Source organism: Tarenaya hassleriana, unplaced genomic scaffold (genome assembly GCF_000463585.1).
Source record: "Tarenaya hassleriana unplaced genomic scaffold, ASM46358v1 Cleome62, whole genome shotgun sequence".
NCBI lineage: Eukaryota > Viridiplantae > Streptophyta > Magnoliopsida > Brassicales > Cleomaceae > Tarenaya > Tarenaya hassleriana.
Genome location: NW_010968712.1, coordinates 479,820 through 492,723, shown reverse-complemented (window position 1 = coordinate 492,723; position 12,904 = coordinate 479,820). Strand labels below are relative to the sequence as shown.

At 37.7% G+C, this 12,904-nt stretch overlaps 2 protein-coding genes across 2 annotated transcripts; both read right to left on the bottom strand.

Annotated features, from left to right (window-relative positions):
- Positions 1 to 3,075: 3,075 nt before the first annotated feature.
- Positions 3,076 to 5,273, bottom strand: LOC104799943 (caffeic acid 3-O-methyltransferase-like). The gene is made up of 4 exons (XM_010522633.2): positions 4,653 to 5,273; positions 3,982 to 4,292; positions 3,713 to 3,777; positions 3,076 to 3,591 (listed from the first exon to the last, which is right to left on the bottom strand). Exons 1-4 carry the CDS (start codon positions 5,051 to 5,053, stop codon positions 3,298 to 3,300), a joined length of 1,071 nt encoding a protein of 356 aa, XP_010520935.1. The 5' UTR covers positions 5,054 to 5,273; the 3' UTR covers positions 3,076 to 3,297.
- Positions 5,274 to 10,635: 5,362 nt separating this feature from the next.
- On the bottom strand, positions 10,636 to 12,001 carry LOC104799942 (caffeic acid 3-O-methyltransferase-like). The gene is made up of 4 exons (XM_010522632.2): positions 11,571 to 12,001; positions 11,187 to 11,497; positions 11,033 to 11,097; positions 10,636 to 10,968 (listed from the first exon to the last, which is right to left on the bottom strand). Exons 1-4 carry the CDS (start codon positions 11,999 to 12,001, stop codon positions 10,675 to 10,677), a joined length of 1,101 nt encoding a protein of 366 aa, XP_010520934.1. The 3' UTR covers positions 10,636 to 10,674.
- Between the last annotated feature and the right edge of the window lie 903 nt (positions 12,002 to 12,904).

Here is a 12,904-nt window from a genome sequence, read left to right as displayed (position 1 = left end):
ATCACAGTCATAGGTATTCGTTGGAGAACGGAATACTGGATTGACCCGCATGAGATTATCACATGGACTAGCGTCATGACTTGAATCTCATATGGCGGTTTCATGATTGGATCCTAAGACCTGAGATATCTACGGAATCCAACATGAGGAGTTGCGTGCTTTGATTACGTCAAACGTCCTGCGTATCAGGAGGACTATAAATGCGTGTATCAGGTACGAAACGAATCATGTGCTAGATTGTAGATAGTCAATACGAGATTTGTACCTCTCATAAAAGAGAGAGATATCAATGGGCCCCTCGTGTGAGCGAGACTGTAGAAATGTGTGGTCGCACTACAGACGAATGTCGTCTATTTCAGACAGTCGAACTCAGTGAACAAGAAAGCAATCGAATCAGATAAGGTGGCTTGTCCATGCCTTATGTTCGACATATGATATCGCGTTACAAAAGGATCATCAACCAGAATCATCACTGGCGTTCTTAAGATCACGAACAAACTCTATTCGAGATAGGTAGTCATAGTGTCTTGTTAGAGACCGCCTATGACTTGTATATCCGGAAGAGAGATTTCGGATTATACTGCTATATCGAATGAGCCTACAGGGTCACACACGCAGGGAAGGACAAAACGCACGAGAAAACGACGGAAAAAACCAAGACGAAAGGGTCTGGAACGGACGGACCAGAAGGGCGGACCAGACGGTCTGCCTGGTCCAGACCCGACGGTCCAGAACGCAGTCCATCCGTTCTAGAAGGTCTGGAACGGACGGTCCACGTGCTTTCCTGGACCGTCCGTTCCGGGGTGGACCGTCCGTTCCGGGCTTCGTGTTTTTCCTAAATTAAACCGAAATTAGGGTTAAATCACTTTATAAGAAAGAGATTAAACCCTAATGAAAGGGGGCCGACTTTAGAACATTTTTTGACAGACTTTTGGTGAGATCCAAGAGGTAGAGAGTGTGATCAAAGTCCCGTTTTCTCGAAGTACAAAACCGAATAGCAGATTCGGATCCTAGCAGACAAGTTCCAACCGTTGGAATCCATCCCGAGGTGTGGATACGTGTAGAGGGCGAGGTATTCTTCATCCCTTTCGTGATCAGACGAATTCTTCGATTGATATAGGTCCCAGATCGATTGAGGTAAGCGTTCTAACGTTTCTACGATTCATAGAAGCATGGTTCTAGGGTTTCATTCAAATTTTTTGTTTTACATCCGCTGCGCAAACCCTAGAATCGATCTCTTAGGAATAGGATTCGCTCTAGAGATCCCAGGAATTCCATCACTGTGGTGTTTGCAGCTGTAACAACCCAAGATTTCAAAAAAAAATGTCTGAACCGAACGGTCCAGAAGTCTAGACCGACCGATCCAGGCTGTCAGCAAGAACAAACAAGTACAGCGACCTAGACCGACCGGTCCAGGTGCTGGGCAGCGACGAAAGTCACGATTTCTTGTCCGGATTCGACCTGAAAACGACCGATACGCACCAAATTCCGACCAGAAAACCCGATTTTCCGACCCTATGGACCTTAAGACATGATTTTTCCACCCTGGGTCCGGATTTCTCTCGAAAATTCGTCTAATTCGACTCATTCGCCTGTAAAATGCTTTCTTTAGACTGTAGACATGGTCTGACTTGTCGGTGTCAATGAATCCCGGAGGTTGGGTCATGAAGACATGCTCGATGAGGGTTCCTTAAAGGAACGCATTATTGACATCGAGATGGCGAATTGGCCAGTGGCGAGAAACAACAAGGCTGAGGATCAAGCGAAAATTGGCAGGTTTAATAACATGGCTAAACGTCTCAGTGAAGTCGATTCTTGGTCTCTGATAGAATTCCTTTGCAACTAGGCAGGCTTTGTACCGATCGAGAGAACAATCAGGATTTTGTTTGACCCAAAAGACCCACTTACATCCAACAATATTGTGTGCTTTTTCCAGTGGCAATAGATCTCAGGTATTGTTCCTTACAAGAGTGTTAAATTCATCCGACATAGCTGCCCTCCACTGTGGTTCCTTTAATGATTGAGCCACTGTGTTCGAGGTGAGAAGAACCTACTAATCAGAAACAATGTGAGCGAACTTAGGATTTGGTTTTCTGATATTAGATTTAGCTCTGTGACCATCTAATGCTGATTTTGCAGGGAAATTGTTGGATCCGTGACATTGGTCATGTTGCATGAAATCAGTGTTTGTTGCGGATCTTGAGTGTTGAAGTGGCAGCAGTGTTAACGGGGGTGGCAGGAGTATCGGTTGATGAAGACGACATGGTTAAACAGGGGAAGGTAGGCAAAAAGAAAAACTGGATCTAAGTACTTAGACAGAAAGCTCTAATACCATGCAAGGTATTGGGAGGAAGAGACAATGACGACTCAGTACTTCCATATATTGCAGAGGAGAAATATATACATACGTACACAACAAGGGCAAACCTATAAGAAAAAGAAAGAAGGTAAAGATAGAAATACATAGATGTGCAGATATATGTATTTCCTAACATTATTTCTTATAATATATATATATATATATATATATATATATATATTGTTTGAATGAATTTGTATGATCCTTTATTTTTTGTTAACGGTAAATGTATAAATATAAATGTTCTTACAATAGGGAAGACAATGAGATAGCACCCCTAAGTACAAATAATAGAATTCACGGTACCAAATGTAGATAAAATCTGAATTAATACTAAAACAATCATAGACGTTTAGAAATCATAACCAAAAGTAGTCAAAATCTAAAGTCTGTTTTTTCCTTTATTTTATTTAACGAGTAAGTTCACATTCGTTTTTTATATGTTTACTTTCTATTCATGTAGGAAAAATCTTTTCTTTAAGTAAACATCAAAATAAAATAGTGTAACCTCAATTCAATTACATGGTGAGTTTTTATCCTTTTTGAAAAGAGCAAAAGCTCTATATTCATGTATTCGGCATGGAGGAAGATCCATTTCTCGAGATTCTAAGGATATGAGGCGAAGAAAATGTTATCTTCAATGGAAATTTCTAACTACAAATCAATTGATTATATATAAATGAGAAATTGAAAAGAGTATAGTGCTTTGGTACACAAGGAGAAGAATAAAAACAAGGACGCATATGTATAAGCGACAAAACGAGGCTCTTATTCTTTTTTATTTAGTTTATGCCCTCATAGTAACAAACTTACATATAGGTTATACATATATATATATATATATATATATATATAAGTATATATAAAAGGTCGGACCAAGAGAAGGAACCGAGCCCATGTACATATATAGAGTATTTTTTATTTGGAGAAATAAAAATCTACTTGAGGAACTCCATGATGCAAGTGCCAAAGGCATTGCAAATAACTTTGAATCCTTGAAAACCGGCTCCTCTAGCCAATGCCTCGAATTCATCCTTAGTCCGTTCTTTTCCGGGGTTTAGAGCCAGCATGACAACGTCCGTGTGGATTGCCAGTTTGGTCGAGAGGCTCGAGTCTCGCACTAATGGAAGTATCCACTCTGCCACTATCACTTTCCCGTTATCCGGAAGAGCTTTGTAGCAGTTCTTTAACAGTTTTAGGCATTGTTCGTCGTTCCAGTCGTGGCATATCCACTGTCACGACGATGAACACACTTATTTATTAGATTTTATAGATCGATGGCGCCCTTGATATTTCATTTCGCTTGTAAAGATGTAAATTTGTGGTATGTAACAATTTGAGTGCTTTACTCACCTTCATGAAGATGGCATCTCCTTTCGGGACAGTTTCGAACATATCTCCTCCGACATTTTTTATACCTACACGCATCATCCTCACGAGTTTTAGTTCGGAATTTAGACATTCCTATACTTCTATTTTTTGTTAGGAATCAGAACTTTTATTAAAAGAAAACCACGTTATCTATTTAAACCCATTCAATTATCAATAATATATAGCCATATTATTTAAAACCGAAGGATGTCGATATTATTAAATTCGGTAGACGTTGAACAAGGGCATACCGGGATAAGAAGGGGCAACCTCGACAACATGTGGGAGATCAAAGTTGGTGCCTTTGACGTTAGGGTACTTGGAGACGATCATGTTGAGGATGGCTCGGACCCCGCCGCCGACATCGACCAGTGAGGATAAGCCCTCGAAGCCGTTGTAGGTTTCTAGAATCTTCTTCATAGTGATGGTGGAAGTGTTGAACATTCCAGCGTTGAACACTTTGTTGAATCTTGGGTCTGTCTTCGGATACTCAAACAAGGTTTTCCCATGTGCCATGTCGAACGGGACTCCACCTTCGAGCACTGCGTCTTTCAGATTGTACCTACACTCAATTTCTTGTGTGTATGTGTGTGTCACTTCAAGAATCTAACATTTCTACTAATTACTGTCTTATTGAACGTGGAGTTGCTAATATATCCTACAAGTAAATTCAATTAAAATAATATTGAACACGTGTAAAGTGGTGACCGCTCAATTACCAAAAAAAAAAAAGTGGTGACCGCTAATTTGTAATGCAATGGCATATATAAATATTTTATCGTACGTAAATATTAAGAGAAAACACTTTCCACTTTTATGTATATATATTTTCTCGTCACATATATAATAAAACATGTACGGTACTATAGATAGATTTATCAACATAAATCACTTAGTGAGTGATGAATATGAAGCCACGTACCAACTCTCCATCATGACCTTATCATGGTTCATGAGACAGAGAGCAGCGATGGAGACGCCGTCTTCGTTCTTGATCAAGTACTTGCATACAGGGCCGAGTCCATACAGCCTCTCCACGCCGCGGACGGAGCAAGTGAGGACGGAGTACGCAGCCAGCAACCGGAGAATACGGTCGAGCACGGCAGGAGCGTCGGGGTTCTTGGTCGGAAGATGGGAAGCGATGTCGGAAGGCGACATCTGGCCGGAGAAACCGACGTTCTTGGCCATAATCTCGAGCAAGTCGAGCTCTATGGCCGAGTTCAGAACCATTGGCAACACGGAGGCGCTCACGAGCTGCATGGCGAAGAGGTGGGTCTCATCTTCGCCGGAAACTCTCGCCGGAATTATCTCCGTCGATCCCATTATGTCTTGATTTTGGAATTCAACTATTGTGACTGTGTGTGGAGATGATATATAGGAGACGGATCTAATGAGGGTTGGTTATATATACACAAAGCTGAACCCTAAATGAAAAAATTCAAAGAACTTTCAATGACTTTGATTTTTGCATGCATATGTTAAAATTAGCGAAAATGTATATTCTCCACTAGTAAACGTCCATTTACACACGCACCCTCATAACGTTTATCAACCTATGAAATTTCCATCTTTGACTTCTCTCTCTCTCTCCTTTTATTTTGAAGTTTATTTTAAAATCCTTTACGAGACCGAAATAATAAAACAATTTCAACACTTTTTATTGCAGTTGAACATAGTCATAGTGACTTTTTAAATCCTATGATAGGAATGATGGACATTTTGAATGTCGATTATATATGTTTTGGTTCATATATTTTTGTTTAAAAATTCAAACTCAAGTTTGGAGAGGGTATATGTATATTCCAAATCAAATGATTGAATTTGAATTCTGATACATTAATTACACTCGATTACAACAAGAAAAAGTTGTTCTATCAAAGTTACTTTGATAAAGTTAGGAGTATCCAATTCTTGAAAATAAAAAACTATATACAAATATATAATTTATTTCCATTATCCGTAATAGGGCAATTTCAGATGGGATCGAGTTATCTTTTGATTTTGTAACCCTATATGGTTCATATCAAGAATGATTTATTGGTAATAAAAAAAAAAAGTAACTATCTTCAAAAGTAAATGGCTATACATATATAGCTTTGAATAGTCAGCCATAAATGAATTGATACTTCCTTGTTTCGGGCTCAATTGAACAGCGTAATTTAGTAATATTTTTTTTTATGGAATTATTAATGTATCATCATTTAATAATTAATTTAGCTTAGTCTTCTTCATTTTTGTTTCTCAAGTTAAATAATTTGTAAACCAATTTTTATGCGTATATCTTACACGTTATGCATTCAAAATTGCGTTTTGAGACTGTCGCAGGTATCAACGGATTGCTAACATATATATATTTGTTAAAATTCCGTTGATAATCGTTGGAATTTTTTTAAGCGTAAAGTCCGTTACAATTCCGTTGGAATATTTTCAACGGACGAATCCGTTGAAATTCATCTTTTTTTTAGTGAGTGGATCAACCCTAGAATTCTGTCTATTAATTCGAAACTGATTACCCTGGTTATGTGATTGTGTAATTAGTGAGATACATACATTGGCATGACCCGTAATCAATATATTATACAAGACGAATAAAATGGACCGAAAACACAATAGACTTTATATACAATTATATTAAATATTAATAGGCTAATGACTTCGGAAGCGGGGAGATGTGGGAGTTTGATTGGTTGGACAACGAATAGTTTGATCAAGAGCAACCATCTTCACTCGGTCTTCTGAAAGCTACGCTTAACGTATCAATCAGACTAAATTTCTCAATTTCAATGAAAGTTATATTCTTATATTGAAAATATTTAAAAATATATGAAAAACTCATACCTTAGCTTCACAAAAGATAATATTAAAAATCGTAAGGAGTTTGAATTCATATATTTGACTATATTTCATAATTTCATGAAAATTTAATCAGTAGACAATAAAAATAAATAAATAGAATATAATATATAAACTCAATGTTACATAAATTCCATTATGTAATTACTATTTGAATCGAATGGACAAACAAAATTTGTAAATATTTTTTGTTTGCATGAAATTTGTCAAACTTAATGCTTAAAACTAATAATATAAATCTTTATACGTTTGATTAATATTCTAAATAAAACCAGTAGAAAAAAGAGGTCCAATGGAGGAAAAAATGACCGGAAGCTAGCAGCAAATCTTTTGATGTCTCGGAAGTCAATAGAAGAATTCACATTCTCCAAAGAAAATTCTCCATTTTATCGATATAATTAGAGTTATCTCAAATATTTTCGAGAGTCTCTAATAATAATTGAAAGGCTTATTTTCATTAGGTAAAGTGTCGTTTACATATATACACAGCAAGAGAGAGCAATGAGAGATTCTAATAACAATCGGATCCTACAATTATGGAAGTTTCTTAATATACAAGATATTGTGGTCTAACAGTCTCTACGATTAAGTAATTAATTAGAATATATCTAAAAGTTTGTTTTTAATTTTTTTTCTATTTCATAATTACTAGTCTAGAGGCATGATATTATCAAAATGCAAATAGAACGTCCAAATATGATTATTTATATTTACCAACAATTTCAATTTTCATTTAGAAAGGGAAAATCCTGAATAAACAAATTGAAATTCACTTTCCTTTGAATGCCATATTAAATATGAATTATCTAAATCTTCCGAAATTCCAATTGAACCCGAAGGGCGTTAACTAGGGGTGGACGAACGGTCGGTTACGGGTTAATCGGTTACGATTATTTCGGGTTCGGTTATTTCAGATTATTAAAACTCATAACCAAACGGTTAATTAATTTTATTCGGTTCGGTTCGGTTCGACTCGGTTTTGTCTATTTAAAACTATAACCAAATTATAACCAAATAAAGATTCGGTTCGGTTCGGTTATAATATTTAAAAAATCAATTCATTTATAATTAAAAATATTCAAATAAAATATAATATAAAATATTATCATAATTATTTTAACATACAAAATAATAATATCTAAATTTATATTTTGATATAAAATTATTAAATAAATAAAGATCGTTTTTTTCTAATGTTTATACCACACAAACTTTAAAAATAATGATAAAATGTATTTAAAATATAATAAAAAAATGATTAAATCAAGAATATAAACATTCATATATATATAAAAATATATAAATGAAGATATATAAACATTTCGGTTCGGTTCGGTTAATTCGGTTTATAAAAATTTATAACCAAACGGTTAATAATTTTTAATCGGTTCGGTTCGGTTATTTCGGGTTTTAAAAAATCATAACCAAACAGTTATTTAATTTTATTCGGTTCGGTTCGGTTCGGGTATTTATCGGTCGGATTCGGTTCGGTTATTCGGATTCGGTTATTTTGCCCAGTCCTAGCGTTAACCATTAGAAATATATGATTTGCATTGTTTTCTATGTTCTTTTTTCTTGGCGTTAAATGAACAAAAATGTATGTCATCCATGTTAAGCATAAATTGAAATAATTAATACTAAATAAAAAAAATATTAGGCCGTCTCAAACTTTTTCGGGGTTTTGTATATTTTATAAATTTAATTATTAAAAATTATAAATTTATATAAAAATATTATTGTTCAAATTATTTAAAAATAAAAATAAAATATTATTTAATAAAAAATAATAATAAAAATATTTAACAATTTCAAAAAAAATTATTAATTCCTATATAAAATTTTATAATCGTTTTTTATATATGCACGATGATAATAATAATTTTTTTTTTGGTAACGGTAAATATTATATATGTAAATAACCGTACAAAAGAGATTACCAAATGGTAATACAGATATTAGAATTCATAATTAGAATTCATAATAGCAAATAAGAACAATAAACTAAAAAAGATTGAAAGTTAAATAGTAAGTCATCGGAAAGTGAGCACTAGAAGTGTTATGCAACGTGGGTCGCAAGTGGTCGATGTTGGATGGTAAGAGACACTAAAGTCTACCTTTTCCCTTTCGAGCTTTTCCGACCAATGTGAAATCTGTGGGATCTAGAGGTATATTGACAGCACGAGGACGTAGAACACGCTGAACTCCTTGGACTTTAGTAGCAGTGAAGGAACGAGCTCGTAGAATTCTTTGTGCTTCTGCCACTAGTTCTTCATCTGAGTCAAAACGAAATTTTTGACAAGTAGTATTTCCATTTATGTGGTGAACCGATTTGGTGGAAGTAGGTGACGCAAGGTCTGGATCATGCGGAGAAGGGGTATTTTGAAAGGAGTCCATACATGGAATTGTTATAGAAGGCACCGTTTTGTGGTGGCGACTAGGGTCCGATGATTCCGGAAGAGGGATATTAGCGGGGCTAACATGAGATAAGACGATATCAGTGGTTGTGATTGGTGGTAATGTGAAATCCGATTGCTCCTCGGCAGTCCCCTCAGATGGCGGGTCTTGGGGTTTCTCCGCGGAGTGCTCAGTGTTGCTTACAACAGATTTTGTTAGACAACTCTGCTTCCTATGTCCATATTCAGCACAAATATCACATTTTGGTGGAATCCAGGCGTAGGATACATTTACAGCAATAATACCTCCTTGCTCATCCTCAATTTCAACAGTATTGGACAACGAAAATCCAAGTTGGACCTCAATCTTAACCTTCCTTCGCCTATGTTCAAAGAGTCCAGTTGCATTCGTTCTGTATGCAGGGGTTCACCCACTCCAGATGCTATGTAACTGATGCCCTTCAATGAATAAAGCTCTGCTGGAATGTTTGTGAACTTTACCCAGATCGGAGCAGTAGTCAATGTCGTCTTTCGGAAAGTAGCAGTGGCTGACCATTCCGTCACAGTAAACATCACATAAGCAGCTCTCCAAATACCAACTTCAAGGATCCAATCGCTGGTAGCAAGATCAGGAATATGAAACAGACAAGATGAATTGTTTATCCGCCTCACATGTATCCGAGATTTCCTCCCCCAAATCGGATTTAAGATTTGATACAGCTTTGAACCCGATGGAGTGATTCCGTAAAACTGGCCCACAAGGTAGCCATTCCAGTTTTGAGAGGTCTCAAGAGAACCGAGCTAGGAACCCGGATCGATGCGGGGCATTCCCTCAGCCGAGATCGTCGGAATAGCTAATCTTCGCAGGTTCCTGGAGGTATCTCGTAGCCTTTGTGCCCATGGAAACTGAGTATCAGAAGGTTTAATCGGACTTCCAACTAGACTAGGAGTTTGATTTTGCTTAGGAGTTGGTTTCTTACTCAGAGGAGGGAAATCAACCATCGAGTGCACTGGGATCTTAGAAGTCACCGAAAAATCAAGCTCATGGGGTTTTTGTGGAACCAGAGTTGAGGGAGATGAGGGTACCCGGATGGAAGGGTCTGAAGATCTTTCCCCAGTCGTCGGTGGAGCAGGAGTCACCATAGTCGAGAGATTTGCGGGGACGTGCGAGCTTTCCCCAGCCGTCAATGGAGTACAAGGTACCACAGATGAAGGATTAACGGGGACCTGCAAGCTTTTCCCAGTCTCCGGTGGAAGAAGAGGCACTCCAGATCGGTCGACATTAGATTGAGTCACAGATGAGTGTTGAGGAATAGACCGCTGGAATGGGGAAGAGGGGTTGCGAGTCTTGTGATGAGACTTTTTCTTCTTCGCCATAGTTTGTTGACTTCAGGAGACGGCGGACGAATGGCCTGCCCACCGTGGTGAAGTAGATCTATAATAATAATTTTTATAATATATAGTATTTGCATTGAAAGAAAACTTGTCCACTTAAGCTATGTCGATTAGAGACATGAGCATTAGAAAATAACGGGAGCTTTTGAACTCGTCAACTTTGGTATACAAGGTCAATTATGACATTAATATACAAGGATATATTATATGTATAATAAGAGAAAATAGACTTATTTTGTTTTTCATTTTAATTAAAATTCATGCTCCAAAATGGAAAAAAAACATAGCTTTGGGACATCAAATCTACTTGAGGAACTCCATGATGTAAGTGCCAAAGACATTACAAACGACTTGGAACCCTCTGAACCCGGCTCCTTTGGCCAACGCCTCGAACTCATCCTCTGTTCTTTCTTTTCCGGTGGATACATCCAAAATGATTATATCCGTGTGGCTTACTATTTTGGCCGAGAGGCTCGAGTCTGGCACTGTCGGGAGTATCCACTCCGCCACTATCACTTTCCCGTTATCCGGAAGCGCCTCACCGCAGTTCTTTAACAGTTTTAGGCATTGTTCATCGTTCCAATCGTGGCATATCCACTGCCATTCACACGTTTGTTTAATATTCATTTCTTAGATCAAAAAGAATATAAAGTATACACACCTTCATGAAGATGGCATCTCCTTTGGGAACAGTGACGAACATATCTCCTCCAACATGGGATACACCTACGTACGTCATCCAGCAATTAATTATGCATGTTGTATTTCGATATGACATAGATACTGTGTATATATACGGATGTATATATGTGTACCAGGATAAGATGGAGCAACTTGGACGACGTGTGGGAGATCAAAGTTGGTGGCTTTAATGTCGGGGTATTTGGATACAATCATGTTGGCGATGGCTCCAATGCCACCGCCTACGTCGACGAGTGAGGATAATCCCTCGAACCCCTCGTATGTTTCTAGGATCTTCTTCATGGTGATGGAGGATGCGTTTAACATTGCCCTGTTGAATACGTCGCTGAATCTTTGGTCCGTCTCTGAATACTCGAATATGGCCTTGCCATGTGCCCTATCGAACGGTACTCCACCTTCAAGCACCGCGTCTTTTAAATTGTACCTGCTCGTAAAATATTCACGTTTGTTAATATAATCAACAAATAAGCGTCATAGAAAGGAATTTGGAGTGATACCAGCACTCCATGAGGACCCTGTCTTGGTCCAAAAGAGAGATAGCAGCAATGGAGACACCATCTTCGTTCTTGATCAAGTACTTGCAGACAGGACCAAGCCCGTACACCCTCTCGATGCCGCCATTGTCGGGAAGTGTGCGGACGGAGCAGGTAAGCACGGAATACGCGGCGAGAAGACGGAGAATGCGGTCGAGCATGACGGGAGCGTCAGGGTTCTTTGTCGGAAGATGGGAAGCTATGTCCGAAGGGGACATTTGGCCGGAGAAACCGACGTTCTTGGCCATGGTCTCGAGCAAGTCGAGCTCAATGGCCGATTTCAGAGCCATCGGTAACACAGAAGCGCTCACGAGCTGCATGGCGAAGAGGTGGGTTTCGTCTTCGCCGGAGACTTTCTCCGGTGTAATGTACGTCTCCGTCGCCATCGAATCCATGATTTTTCTTTTTTCTTTTTATTTTTTATTTCGATATTCGGTTTGTGTGTATATTGACAAGTGGGGTTTATGTGTATATATATATATATTATATATATATATACGCGAAGCTGAACTACGGATCACAAATGAATACATATTGGGTGTCAAAATGGGTCCGGTTCTCTAGTAAAAATCCATTTACGCACGCGCCCTCCAAACATTTATCTAACTATGAAATTTCCATCTTTGACTTCTCTTTCTTTCTCTCTCTTCTTTTATTTTGAAGCTTATATTAAAATCGTTTACGAGACCGAAACAATAAAATAATTTCAACACTTTTTATTGCAGTTGAACATTCTACACTTTGTTACAAAGAAAATAAAGAAAAACTTTATAGTTAGTCATATTGACATTTTAAATCCTATCACTACAAAAAAACCTGCATATAGCGACGGAATTTGCGACGGAAATTTCCGTCGCACAGAAAATTGCGACGGAATGTGACGATTTTACGACAGAATGTGGAAAAAAACTATCCGTCGCAAATAGTCGTAAAATCCGTCGCAATTTGCTACGGTTTGCGACGGATAATTCTGTCACAACAAAGAAATAGATGATTTGCGACGGAAAATAACACTTGCGACGGATTGCGACGGAATTTTCCGTCGCAATGTATTGGTTTCATTTTTCACGAAATTTTTTAAATTTTGGGCGCGTAAATTAATTTCATTTTGCGACGGATTGCGACGGAATTTTCTGTCGCAAATCGCAGTATAAAACCACGAGTCGTCTTCTTCATCAGATTCAAAGATTTTCGGAAAAAAAAAATAAAAATCGCCAATTTTTTTCTAAATCTCCCCAAGAATCGCCAAATTTCTCCCATAAGGTAATATATATGTATTTATGTATATATATATATAT